Here is a 14,250-nt window from a genome sequence, read left to right as displayed (position 1 = left end):
AACTGTGTCTCAGATCTGTATCTAGAACAAGACAAGACATGCCGCAGGACTTCTAGTACAATATGTGTGTAAGGGAGTTCTGCCCCCAGACCTTTCTTGTTTGCACCCAGGCTTTATTAGTATGTTTAGAAACTGAGGGTTTTTTAAAATTAAGTGTCATCAATTAGCATTTATCAAACTGAAATAACATGCTTAACTGCAATTCTGTTCTTGCAAAATAAAAAATAAAAAACAGAGATTTCTTCTCCCAAGATAGTCAGTCATTAAGCTGTTCAGGCAGTTGTGGAAAAGGATACCCATTTCAAACAGTATTTTTATTTTCTTTGTTTCTTTTACCAGAGAGGTTCAGGATATGTTTGTGCAAAGATCTATTGTTTCTGTGAACACTGAAGGAAGGGCAAGAGGTGATGTGTTAAGATACTGGAAGATGGAATGTTTAGGTTACTTTGGGAAAGAAATTTATCAGGAAATAAAAGCTTCCTGCCTATAAGAATAGACAAACAGTGGCACAAGTGACAAAATGAGATTAAGCAGGGATAGTTAGGGTATAATCAGTATTAATTGGAGGATGACTTGAGCAAGAATTCAAATCCAAGCTTTCTGAGAAATTGGCTGGGCTGGCCTTAGCAACTTACTGTTTCCAGTCTCAGTTGCCTGCCTGTAGAGTGCGAATAAAAATTGTCAAGTACTGTAGATAGCTTGATTGAAATAAGGGTTTATCAAGAACTTAATAGTTGGACCTAGAAGAGAAGAAGAGTTGGATTTATATCCCCACTTTCTCTCCTATAGGAGACTCAAAGGGGCTTACAAACTCCTCCCCCCCCTCAGAACAAACACACTGTGAGGTGGGTGGGGCTGAGAGAGCTCAGAAGAACTGTGACTGGCCCAAGGTCACCCAGCTGGCATGTGTTGGAGTGTACAGGCTAATCTGAATTCCCCAGAAAAGCCTCCACAGCTCAAATGGCACAGCAGGGAATCAAACCGTTCCTCCAGATTAGAGTACACCTGCTCTTAACCACTATGCTACAGTGTATTATGTATGATCTCAGTCTGCTTTCACTTTTGTGCGTTGAGGAAGAAAAGGGATGAGGTTATTGTTTTAAAAGGATGGTCCCACTCTTAGATTCCTGTGCAGCTGTCATAAGAACAAATATATGCTCTAGTTCATCAAGGGAGACCCATGTGTTGAAGATCCCAGGAAAAAAATCTTGACAACTCTACTGTAGAGGTAGATAGTGGGATGTTAAGTGGGAAATGGGCATCTGTGTGTAACCTTAAAGCTATACAACAGGAAGAACCTGCATTATTCAGAGGTACTGTAACTGTATATATCTACTGCTGGGAAGCAACAATAGGTAATGTCTGTAGCATTCATGCCCTGATTGAGGATGTTCCCCCTGTTTCCTATGGCTAGATGCTCTGGAGATGCTGAACTAGTTTGCCTCTAATTCACAAGAACTGCAGGATTTCTTCCATTTCCATTTTACACATGTCTTTTGCTCAAACTTTGCCAAAATGAGCCTTCTTAGGCTGCTTCCACATGGAGGATCTCTCTTGCCCTGAAACTTGACAGGACTTTACACACATACAACATGAAATACTTTTCCTATTTCTTAAGTCCTGAATAGAAGCTAGTTGTAAAACAGCAGCATTCAAATGTTTGCCAGCTGCAGCTTGCCAATTTCCTGGAGATTTGGGTGCAGAGCTTAAGGATGGCAAAGTCTGGGGAAGGAAGTGAGCTCAGCAAGAGTGTGGTACCATAGAGTCTGCCCTCTAAAGCCACCATGCCCCTCCTGGGAAACCAATCAGTCCGGAGATCAGGTGAAATTCCAGGAGAATTCCAGACCCATGTGGAGAAAGGCAGCTTGTCAGCAGACTTCCTGTTTGGAACAAGATGGTTTTTTTCTCCTCCCTACCATTAGTCATCTCTAGCAACAACTATACTTTGCTTCCTCTGACAGATGGAAATTCCAACTACTAGAAATCCTGCATGGCTGTTTAGCTCTGAGAACTGAATTCCATAGGCTTTGGGATAATAGAAACGCCCCATGGATTCAGTTCTACAGCTTGACAGCAACTGAACTCCAAGAATCTGGGCCTGGTCTCTCACATCACCAAGCAGACCCGACAAAACTGATAGACCTGCAAACCAATCTGTCTGTATTGCCTATTAAGCAGAAGATACTGCTCTTAACACAGCTGAAGTTACTTTCTCACCTGAGCAGCCTCATCCATAATCCTAGGCTCTGATGAGGTGTTGCAATACCTTTACCTTGGCATGGCTCCATGACCCACAGAGTTTCTGTGGACAAACAATGAAGGAAAACCAGTGTGGTGCAGTGGAAAGTAGGAAGGCTAAAGTGTAATGATTGCTGTGCTATGAAGCTCAAAGGTCAATTAACCTTGATGAGTAACTAACACCCAGTCCTAATTACTGTCTGCTAGCAAATCTCTTCCAGTAGGACCAAGCCACCCAGTTACATGAGGGTCAGTTTATACCTGAAACACAGAAGGCAGAGCTAGGTATGAAGCAGGAGGTAGCTTGCATGCAGACAGTTTCATACCCCTTAATATAGGACTGTTCTGTCACAGAGCTTGCAACACTTATCTCCTCCAGTATGACTGTGCTATCCCCAAGGTGAAAGATATTCAGAAAAGTTTTGGGCAAGTCCACAAATATAATTTGTTCTTTACCAGTTTTCCTATGTACTTCTACCCTCTCAGAAACATCTAGGTTGACTACAATGGGTTAATATCTGAAGAAGAGAGCCGTGACTCACAAAATCTTATACTCTACCAAAATTTTTGTTAGTCTTTAAGGTGCGACTGGACTCTTGTCCTTTTCTACTACAACATCCAGATAAGACTACCCTACTCTTCTTTAGCTTTACTGTTTAGCTTTTAGCTATTCTTCTTTAGCTACTACTGTTGACAGGTCTCTGAAACCATAGAGAAAGTCTCATGTTTTTGCTCCAAGTATAAGGAGAGAGAGCCTTTCTATTTCAGCATATCTCAATTGAGTGAGATTTCCAAAGTTTTTCCCTACTAGTTGAAATAAAGGGGGATTTTGGAATGGGAGTATCAAGTTTGACTGGAAGTAATGTTTCTAGTGGCCTTTTGGTGGCAGCAGAGAGTAAACCCTACAGGTAAAAGGAAATGTTGGAAGTTGGAGAGAATTCCCCCATTGAAGTCCAGCAGTTTGCCACTAGTAGGCCAGCTAGATAAATACCTCATGATGAAAATAAGGAGTACAAATGTCTTGCAAAAATTCAGGTTGATTACAGCAATGTATTGTATGCACAATAGCCTCTGCAGAACATTCAGAAATTAACTGTCTCAAAATACAACCTACTTGTAAGCCAAGAATTCCATTGCATTTATTTATTTATTTATTTTGTAGTACCAACTAACACCAGCCTAAATCCAACCATGCATGTCTTCCAATGGAATAGCATTTGAAGAAGAGGGGTTTGGATTTATACCCATCTTTCTCTCCTGCAAAGAGTCTCAAAACGGTTTACAATCACCTTCCCTTCCTCTCCCCCCACAACAGACACCTTGTGAGGTAGGTGGGGCTGAGAGAATTTACAGAGAATGGTGACTAGCCCAAGATCACCCAGAGGCTTCATGTGGAAGACTGGGAAAGCAAATCCAGTTCTCCAGATTAGAGTCCGCTGCTCTTAAACACTACACCACACTGGCTTTACATTCATGAGTAAGCAATCCTCCCCACCCCCCTTATTTAAACCCCAGAAACAAAATTGGATGATTGTTGGGCAGAAGCAAGAGGGGCAAAGAAGGAAAAATACAGCTCTACCAAGTTTGCTGATGGAGACATCTCATGCTTGTGTGGACCTATAAGAAAGAAATCTAGACAAGTGCAAAGGTACTCAAGTACAATCTTCGTACATACAAAGTAGCATGGAAATCAGTACTGGAGATCCCTCTCCAGATGTCTCCACCTCTAGGCAGGTGGCTATTGAGAAAGGGCCTTTTCAGAAACATGGCCTCTAACTTGTGAATTTTTCTCTCCAGATACAGCTTTGCTTTCAGCACTGATTAATGACTTCTGATATTGTTACTGGAATTGACTACTGCTATCAATTTTATTTTATTGATCTTACTTCCATTAAGCACCAATCACAACATTATGAAAATTCAACTCTTTAAATGAAATAATGCATTCAAGTAAATCTTCACCACCACTACCATCATACATTGTTTGGGTCAAATTAGTTTCATCCTACATGGGAGAGTTTCACAATAAGAGGGATTCAAAGAACATTATGTGCTTGATTTTCTTTATTTAAAATTCTACATCTAATTTGCATACATATTAGACTGCAGTTCAGTAGCCAGGCACAAGTTAACCCTGCTCACTAAATCAGACTCAGACTGGGAAAGAACCAACCAAGCAGGTAGCAAAAACAGCTTGTGAAATTTGACACCCATCAAAAGAAATTACTAAGACCCATGTTACAATTTATCTGCAACTACAGTGTGAGAACAGAGTCTCTGTGTACCATCACCTCAAGTTGAGTTTCCAAGGAACTCCTTAGTGTGCCTTAATTAGTTAAGCAGTCAGTGTTCAGGAAAGGGGGACTAACTCTTCAGAGGGGCTGAGAATTGTTTATAGTGATTGGTTGTAAAACGGTACTCTAAGGAGTTATAGGACCAGCAATGCCATTTAGTCTTGCATTATGGCTGGTCAAAAGGAAAGGCCCTACAGCAATGAACCCTAAGTCACTCAAAAGAAAAAATCTCAGGTGCTAGAAGAATAAATAACATTTCCAAGAGAATATGAGGAAGTGTATATATTAGTGAGTTATGCAAAGCCTAACACACACCATTACTTGGAAGCTAAAACTGTTACATAAGAATCTCTCCCATTTTCAGTTCTGTGTTTACAACCCAGTTTGGAGAGCTGCCATCACATTTGAAGCTAAACACAGGAGTTCTATCAGCATTCCTTTTTAAAGTCATCTCTTTGATTTCTTTTTCTTCTTGCCTCGATCTTCACTGCTGTCCTCAGCTTCGCTAGCAGTTGGGGTAGGTTCATTTCTGATGAGTCTCTTCTCTATCCTGTATTCTTGTTCTCCTACTCTAGGATCCCCTTTCACAACAAATTCTCCATTGTGGTAAGTTATGGAAACATCAGTCCTTGGATAGGTGCCATACACCCTTCGGAGATCATCTTTCACAAATTCTGGTAGGTCTCTCCTAGGTCCTGTAACTCTCTCAAGCCTACCCCAACGGAGCTCCCCTCTCAGGGTGAATCCTTCAGGCCACAAATCCCAACCAGGTCTCTGGTAAGGTGCATAAGGACGGTAATTCATATGGGGGCTGTACAAAGGAAGAGGGCTCACCTGTGGGAAGTGCCAGTAATGATAAGGGTGGAAGTAAGGATTTGCACCGTAGATGTGAGGGTACTCCACTTGGTTTGCTGAATTATCGCTGTAACCATTGTTACGGTCCATGATCACAGCAAGAGGCCTGCTGTAGAAGTTCTGCATCTGAACAGGGGATAACACGGTGGTGGGCTGAGTTTCAAGCACACGATTTGGTCCAAAGGGAAGGTAAGTATAAGGGGAGGTCTGTATCATGTTCGGATAGTATAAAGCCATAGTGGTATATGGTACATAAGAAAGCTTCTCCTCAGGCAAATATCAGTGTCCCACGTAGTATCTCATCTGTTGCTTTCCAAAGCTGTGGAGACAGTGAAATTCTAGACTTAAAGGTACATATGTAAATGAACATACTGAGGGCACTTCCACACATGCAGAACAATTCACTTTCAATTCACTTTCAATCCACTTTGCAGCTGGATTTTACTATGTGAAATAGCAAAATCCACTTGCAAACAATTGTGAAAGTGGAGTGAAAGTGTACTATTCTGCATGTGCGGAGGTGCCCTGAATCTTAAAACCAAGGAATAAGTAACTCCTTTGTGTATCGTAAAAAAGTTAATTGCTCTAGAATTTGTTCATAGAAAATGACTAGTTTTTCATCTAGGAGTTAAGTACACATTAGTAGTGGGTTGTCAGCTCTAGGAAATGACCAGAGGTGGGGAGTGGAGTCTGGGGAGGAAACTTAACAGGATGCAATGCCATGGGCATAGTCCATTCTTCCAAAGCAGTCATTTTCTCTGGGGAACTTATCTCTGTAGTCTAGAGGCCAGTCATAATTCCGGAAAATCTCCAAGCACCACCTGGGCATTGGCAAGCTCTAATGGGAGCTCCATGCCTCCCAGACATGTCTGGGCCAATTTTAATTGTGACCATAATGTAGATAGAGCCTGTCTCTCCCCATGTTGTTTTGGGGTTAACTGCCCCAGAGCCTGGAGGCCACCAATGGAGCACACACATTTACTCCTCGAGTCAATTTCAGAAGACACAAACATCACAAGAAGACAGCAGAATTTCCTTCTTCATTCATACCACAGATATGATCATAACTGAATGGGTCAGAATTTCTGGGAGACACAGGACTCTAAATGTACATTTGATACAACATAAATTAAACGCAGTTAGGAGCAGCATTTTCCAAAGTTCAACTGAGACAATTTCTAGCTTTTCCCAAAAGTTTGCAATAAAATTATATATATAGACAACTCATGACAAGAAGATAAAATATTGGGTAATAAGAAAGAAAAGGAATACTTCGGTTTTTGTAGTATGAAAGCTGTTTCTATCTAGGGAGATTGCAGATACTAAATGTCTTATCAATACCAGCAGCTACTGAACCATGAGTATGCAGATTTCTAAAGTGCCTGAAAGTCTTCTATAAGGAACATATGATTTCTTAGGTGTACAGCAACTTTCATTTCCAAGTTTAGTGCAAACTTCACCACAGCAAAAGACCAGCCCTACAACAAAACTGGAGTACTACGGCATAAAATATTGCTTTCAAGCCCGGACTAGCTCATGATTTTGGTTCTCAGAAAACTGATTGCTTTGTAACTAAAGTTGATTTATTTGCTTCATTATACATTGACTTTTCTCCCTCATGGGGACCCAAAGCAGCTTACATTATTATTTTCTCTTCCATTTTATACAATAACCCATTGGGGTGGATTGAGAGTATGTGACTGGCCCAAGCTCACATCTATGGCACAGTGGGGTTTGAACCTGGGTCTCTCAGATCCTAGTCTGATACTCTAATGATCAAACCACAGTGGTTGTGTGCAGTCCATGATTTTGCATGATCACAGAAAGATGCTGGGCTAAGAACAGGGGCCTCAGCTTTCAGTTTTGGAAGTTCCCATATATTTATGAGGAATGTGACCTGAAAAAGTCTTCCTGAGGTCAAAGAGTGGGGCTTCAGAGCACTGCATGTATCCTTGTCAATTAAAGCATGGCATATATAGAATTATGCCAAAAGTAAATATGTGTATTAACTTAATTAGAACAATCCCACTTTTGTTATTGTAGTATGGGTGCTAACATGAAAATTCTACACCAAAAAGCATATGCACATTCGGCTTCAGAAATAAGTAGCAGCATATACTTCATGTATTTGTAGTCACAGATGTTGGTGCATAAAGTCAAGAAAATTCAAAATGTGCAAGAAAGCCTGACAAGGTTCCCACATGCATTTGCTAGCATCTGTTCACAGATAACACTACACCATAGTGCAATATCACATGTCTGACTGAACCTCATATGCTGCATAATTAAAGCTTACATGTTTTAACTACTTGTTTTCATTTTACTTCTGAACTAGTAATCTATAGTATGTTCTAAATTGGAACTAAGATGAGTTAGGGAAGAGGGGAAGCAACAACAAACCAAGAGTCAGTCATGCAATGCCAAACCATTGTCTGATTATATGAACCACACCCTAGTCAAGAAGTCCCATTATCATTTTTATATTCCTCAGCAAGTTTTACGGAGTTAAAACATACTTACAAAGGCAAACCTGGAGTTCCATATCAAGCCAGCACTTATGCTACACTCAGACACTTTGAACGGCCCAAACTTAGTGTTCTGCTAAAATGCATATCAGGAGCTTATCACATGCCCAACCACAAATGGCCAAGAGTCCTCTCACAAAGAAACCATATGTGCTTCAGATGCACTAGTACAGACCATAATCAAATGGCACTGGAACTTGTTGGGACAGGCCTGGCCCTCCCCAACTGCTGATAAGTCCACTTTCATAAGAACATTTACTACAAAGCAATCTATTTACATTCAACTGCTTTGCTAGTACACAAGGACTGCTCTAAGCCAAGGCAAATAGATACCTACATTTTTATACACTAGAATAGAGAGGCTACAGTGCAGCAAATCACCCAGTCACATGTTGAAGCATTTGCAGGATATCTCTGAAAGCTCACATTGACTTTATACAATCCTATCTTAATGTAGTAAGTCAGTTCTTGATTGTATGAAACTGAATGCCAACCCCATCTCCAAGTGGAAATGAGGGTGGCCACAGAAACAAGGGAGTAGCTAACATACTTCAAGTAGAGAAGAGGAGTTTGGATTTATATACTCCAACTTTCTCTTCTGTAAGGAGACTCAAGACGTCTTACGAGCTCCTTTCTCTTCCTCTCTCCACAACATTCACCTTGTGAAGTTAGGTGGGGCTGAGAGAGTTCCAAAGAACTTTGTCTAGTCCAAGATCATCCAGCAGGTTTCATGTGAAGGAGTAGGGAAGCAAATCCAGTTCACCAAATAAGAGTCTGTTGCTCATGGGAAGGAGTTGGAAATTAAACCCAGCCTACTGCTCTTAACCACCATATCATGCTGGAGAATGCAGCTTTCCCATGAGTTTGGGGGGGGGGGGGAATAGCACAGCTTAATAAAGTTGTACACTTCCCATGTTGATCTCCCACCTTATTTCTGAGTAAAGTCAAAGCAAGAGACCTAGTAACTCTATAGTTACTTAGATTACAAAATCCAGTTTAATGAAAAGCTGATAAAGTCAACACTGAGACCTACAATCAAAATCCCAGTAGCTTTGCCGGAACCTCCCTGGCCACCACTGGGGTCAGGAGGGTTAATATCTGAGCACACATCTCCACAAACAGATCATGCCCTCACCCTCCAAGTATTTGGCACCCATCTTCTCCCTTTCCAGTTACTCATGCTTTCCCTTGGAGGGATGGTAGACCAGCAACCACTGAAAAAAAAAAGTCACCAACACAACACAAAAAGTCAAGGAAACCAAATACCTGTTCAAACAGTTCTCTTCCTGAGCTCAGATTTCAAGCATTGTTGACACAAGCAAAGGACAAGGAAATGACTAGTAACCAGGTATAGCCTCTTAAAGGGCTGGGGTGTGTGAAAATCCAGCTGAAGCAGACTCAAGAACTTTGGCTGCTTCGCTTCTCAAAACATAAACTTGCATCCTTGATACAGAAATATAGGCAAGATTTCCCAAAGAAGAGGGTTGCTCCAGTGTAGTAGCTCCTCTAATGTTCTCTTTCAAACACCCTATGACACACACATTTCCTATGAGAAACACTATTAATTGTTTAATTCTTGCTCCAAACATACATGTTCAAAAGTCTAATAAAGTAAACAAGAGGCATGCCACTTGCTCCATTTCTTATTCTGTCATTTTCCCAGGAGAACAACTCAGAAAGGAAACATTAATTACCACAATTCCAAAAGTCTATAGCTTCACCTCTGAAAAGCCCTTTCATCCCTAAAGTGATTCCACCAAGAAGAAATATTTGGGAAAGCCACAGTTGTATCACAATATTCTTTATGCTACAAAGGATCGTGCTGTCACTTCCTGGTCATAGCTGATGGCACCAGTTTCCCAGCTTCCACCTACACGAATAAAAAATACAGTTGGGAGTTGAATGGCACTGACTGAAGGAAGATGTGACTGCACAGTAAAGCAGAGGATTTAAAGTGCAGGTCAATCAGTGGAACAGGGTGCTATCACAACAGTGGGGAAAAACTGTCTAGGAATGGAAAAGCACCCAGACTGGGTAAGATGACTTGCACTTGGATGAGTGGAGCAACCAGCTGACTCAGAGAGGGATGAGGTATCTCTCACAGAGGAAGGATTTGGGGAGCTTTTGGATTTAGATTTAGATGCCTGAGAGAGAACATCAAGCCCCTTAATTGCATGTGTTAAACATCTGCTTTGAGGGAATGTCAGTCAGGGAGTAGAACTGACTTGAAATATACTGTGTGTCAGAGTGTGCTGACAGCAGAAAATACTCTAAGAAAAATGGAAATTTGATTTAATGGGCAAGGCTGAAGGTGGAATAGTAGTGAGACTTTCCACAGGTAACCATAAATTAAAAAGGGAAGGGAATATACCTTCTGGGTATAGAAGAATTCCTAAGCCAGTTAGAATGGGAATTATACATAGAGATGGATTCCCGATCTGGCATATTAGTATTCTATTATAGTTACCTCACGACTTATGTGAAGTGGGCAGCTAACAGTGTCAGTGGCATAGGAGGTTAAGAGCTTGTGTATCTAATCTGGAGGAACCGGGTTTGATTCTCCACTCTGCCGCCTGAGCTGTGGAGGCTTATCTGGGGAATTCAGATTAGCCTGTACACTCCCACACATGCCAGCTGGGTGACCTTGGGCTAGTCACAGCTTCTCGGAGCTCTCTCAACCCCACCTACCTCACAGGGTGTTTGTTGTGAGGGGGGAAGGGCAAGGAGATTGTAAGCCCCTTTGAGTCTCCTGCAGGAGAGAAAGGGGGGATATAAATCCAAACTCTTCTTCTTCAAGACTGTATGTGTACTGTGTGAAAGGATACCATTCCGTTAGAACCCAAAGTCATTGTGAATCCATTAGCCAGTAACATCTAACTGTACCATCTTAAAGTAAAGAACCTGTCATGACATCTAAGTAACTGAAGAAACTTAAAAAGCTTGCTTAAGAACTGTGCCTGTACCAAAACTGATGCTTTTCTGTTGTTAATTCCTACCGAATTTCCATCCAGTGAAATAATTCCTGATCCCATCTAGTTTGTTTAATAAATTTTATGTTTATTTGTTGAACCTGCCTCAGTTCTCATTGATTCCTTGAAAGCGGGGGGGAGGGGGGGTGCCATAGTGAAAAAAGTCTCCCTTTACTTTTCTGGAGATTCTGAGCAGACAAGCATAAAAAACCTCATAAGCTATCATCAAAACAACTCAGTCATAGAAAAGGCGGGAAAACCTGCCCAGCATAATTAGGAGCCTGCCATAAATAGTTAGAAGGGTGAAGGGTTGGCAGCAGAAGGCAACAGAATAATTTTTTTCCCTAGCATGCTAGACACAACCAAGGGACTACACTAGCAGACACTGAGCACATGCAGAAAACTGAGGTGGAAAGATGGACAGTACTATTTCAGCCTACAGGAGGTAGGAATAGAAATTATTTCCCCTTTGTTAAATTATTTATACAAAGTTCTAGCCCAGCATGTTCACATGTGTAATACTTGAAAGTATTCACAAACATCTGTAGAAGAAAAGTAACCCAGCAGTTCTAGCCCAGCATGTTCACATGTGTAATACTTGAAAGTATTCACAAACATCTGTAGAAGAAAAGTAACCCAGCAGTTATTTTCACACCTGCAGTATGAAGGAAAACAGTCCGCTCTCCTATATGTGAAGACCTGTGAAGCATCCATGGAAAAGACAGATGCTGAAGCAGCAAAAGAAATCAGATAATCTATTCAATCCTACCGTTAACACTGCTGTATAGACACACAGTCTGTATGTGATGCAAACCTCCCTAGAGATAAGTTGGCTGTTAAAGTGGGAGGCACAAGCTTCTTCCCATTTTGTATGTCTATATTCCTGCCCTCCCATCTAGTAATTCCTTTAGCCACATAACCTTCATGCCCTTCTTCATCAGATTCATATACTATACAAGCATCTAAAAAGCATCTGTATAAGGACATTATCACCACAGAGTTCTCACAAAATATTTTTCAGTTGTTTGATATTGTCATGCATGGCAAACAAATGCAACGGCTCTGTAGTTATCCCCAAAAGTTGAGAAAACACTAATTTACAAGCTGAGCTGCAGCATTCACTTGCTTTGAAAATGGAGTTACACAGGAGTATAAAGGCAAACTAAGTTGGGAGGGGCAGAGAAAGGGTTAAATGATAACCCCAAGATCAACAACACACAGACACAAGCATTATATGACCTCCAAATGAGCTAATTGGCTGGATTACAGAGTTGAATGGTTTCCAGAAACAATGTTCAAATCATGGCTTGTCAGAGAAATGAATGACCAAACAAGTCACAGCATGAGTAGCGTGCAAGAAGCCTTAATCAAAGCCAACAAAAACAAAAGATGAAATCCAAACTTAACCATAACTAGAGACTTGTGGGCAAAGATACCTATGTACACAGCAACATCTTCATCTCCCTAAACAGACCATGTCTTTTTTCATGACAATCTAACTTCATTACACTCATCCCCCTCCATTATAGTCCTAAACTATACACATCCCACTTCCCTGACCATTGAGAAATTCCAACAGTAGCATGTATCTGAATTGATTTCCTTAGGAAACTTATGGTGTTTTTGCTTACATGGTATTTGGTATGCTTTATTAATATAAAATTAGAACAAATATGCCCTCCTTTAGGCAGCATGCTCTCTAATCCATATGTAATCCCTAGCAGTCCTGCCTCTCCTACAATCTGAACTGTGTTCTGTTTTCATGAAGACACACACGTACCTCTGCCCTGGAGCTGATGGAATGGGGGGTGAGGGGACCTGACCAGAATCAATGTATTGTTGAAGGCTTTCACAGCCGGATTCAACTGGTTGTGGTGCATTTTTCAGGCTGTGTGGCCGTGGTCTGGTAGATCTTGTTCCTAATGTTTTACCTGCATCTGTGGCTGGCATCTTCAGAGGTAGATCACAGAGAAAAGTCTGTTTCACACTGACTCAGTGTGAAACACTTTTCTCTGTGATACACCTCTGAAGATCCCAGCCACAGATGCAGGTAAAACGTTAGGAACAAGATCTACCAGACCACAGCCACACAGCCCACCACAACCAGCTGACCAGTATCATTTATAACACTTAAGGCTCATTAACGAGATATCTATGATCACAGAGATGCATCACCGTTCCTTTTGTCATATACATGGAATGATCCACAGTAACTGTCTAAAAATATTCTCCTCTTCCCTCTTACTGACTCCTGTATGGCCACCCCTCTTTATCTTTCTTCACCTTCAAATGCTGGCAAGACTTTACAGTTACAAATGGTGTATAGTACACAATATTAACTGAGAACATTGTGTTACTTTTGTGTGTATAATTTCAACTGATTCAGCTTTTCTTACCCTTACATAAAACTACAACTGTGTAAATTCTCTTTTACCCAGAACTCTTTAGACTGTAATAAGCAACAGTTTTGAGCAGGAATATCAATACTTTTTGAACAAAGCACAGAGTTCCTGTTCACCCTTGTACTTTGGGATTATTCCCCGAAAGCTCTGTGTTGCCCATTATCTGAACCAACTTCCTAACCATAAGCTCAGATGGGCATTCTCAAGAACAAGACTTTCCATTGTCTTTACTTCAAGGCCAGTTCTTAAACATCCCTCGGCATGATCGACACTGTTCTTTCTGACCTACTTATACTGACTCCCTTGAACACATCTTGCTCTCCTGCCCTAACAGCTTTAGGCCGGACTTCTCTGCCTTAACCTCTGTTGGATTCTCAATTGGATTCTCAGATCTTCCTATCAATGCAAAGATTATTTTCCTGCTTAACAAACCCGAGGCTGAAATAATGGAAATCGTAGCCAAATTTTTGCTGTATGTTTTGAATTAGGTTCCCTTGGCTACTGACCATATTACTTTTACTGTTCTCTACATGCAACTTAAAAGAAGAAATCCCATGCCTTTCAGAATCATCATTAACCAAAAGAAACAGTGCACATAAAACATTTAGCTAACACGAATCAATGCTAGCTATTTATTACAGCAGCTATCTCTGTCTTTCCCTTATAACTCAAGGTAGCCTACCATTCCAAAATTATAACTGCAATAGAATGGCATAGCTCACCCCTCTAAATAACAAGCCTACAAATCAAATCCCATTAAAAATTGTAGCAGAAAAAGTAAAGAAAGCCTACAGTACCTCCTGAAAGTTTCCATGAACAGTGTAGTAATATGGAAAAGACTGGTTATGTCATAGATCCTGAAGGAGCCAAAATTTGGCAAAAATAACAGCCAGTTTCATATATGCAAGTACTGGACCATAAAGGACTTTGTAACTAAAGGATAGAGTTGATCTGTAAATCATGGAAC

At 40.9% G+C, this 14,250-nt stretch overlaps 1 protein-coding gene across 2 annotated transcripts; it reads right to left on the bottom strand.

Annotated features, from left to right (window-relative positions):
- Positions 1-4,284: 4,284 nt before the first annotated feature.
- Positions 4,285-14,200, bottom strand: LG08H10orf95 (linkage group 08 C10orf95 homolog). Of its 2 annotated transcripts, none has more exons than XM_048506036.1 (2): positions 14,081-14,200; positions 4,285-5,706 (listed from the first exon to the last, which is right to left on the bottom strand). In XM_048506036.1, exon 2 carries the CDS (start codon positions 5,622-5,624, stop codon positions 4,980-4,982), a length of 645 nt encoding a protein of 214 aa, XP_048361993.1. In that variant the 5' UTR covers positions 5,625-5,706; positions 14,081-14,200; the 3' UTR covers positions 4,285-4,979. The 2 variants fall into 2 exon arrangements, with proteins under 2 accessions (XP_048361993.1, XP_048361992.1); XM_048506035.1 differs by lacking the exon at positions 14,081-14,200 and adding an exon at positions 7,908-8,060.
- Positions 14,201-14,250: the final 50 nt, after the last annotated feature.

Source organism: Sphaerodactylus townsendi, linkage group LG08, assembly GCF_021028975.2.
Source record: "Sphaerodactylus townsendi isolate TG3544 linkage group LG08, MPM_Stown_v2.3, whole genome shotgun sequence".
In the NCBI taxonomy this organism is placed as follows: Eukaryota; Metazoa; Chordata; class Lepidosauria; order Squamata; family Sphaerodactylidae; genus Sphaerodactylus; species Sphaerodactylus townsendi.
This window is presented reverse-complemented; position numbering and strand designations above follow the sequence as displayed.

What these genes read in the sequence shown, in the direction of transcription:
- LG08H10orf95 (XM_048506036.1), bottom strand. Translation starts at nt 5,624, where the DNA reads ATGGCTTTATACTATCCGAACATGATACAGACCTCCCCTTATACTTAC.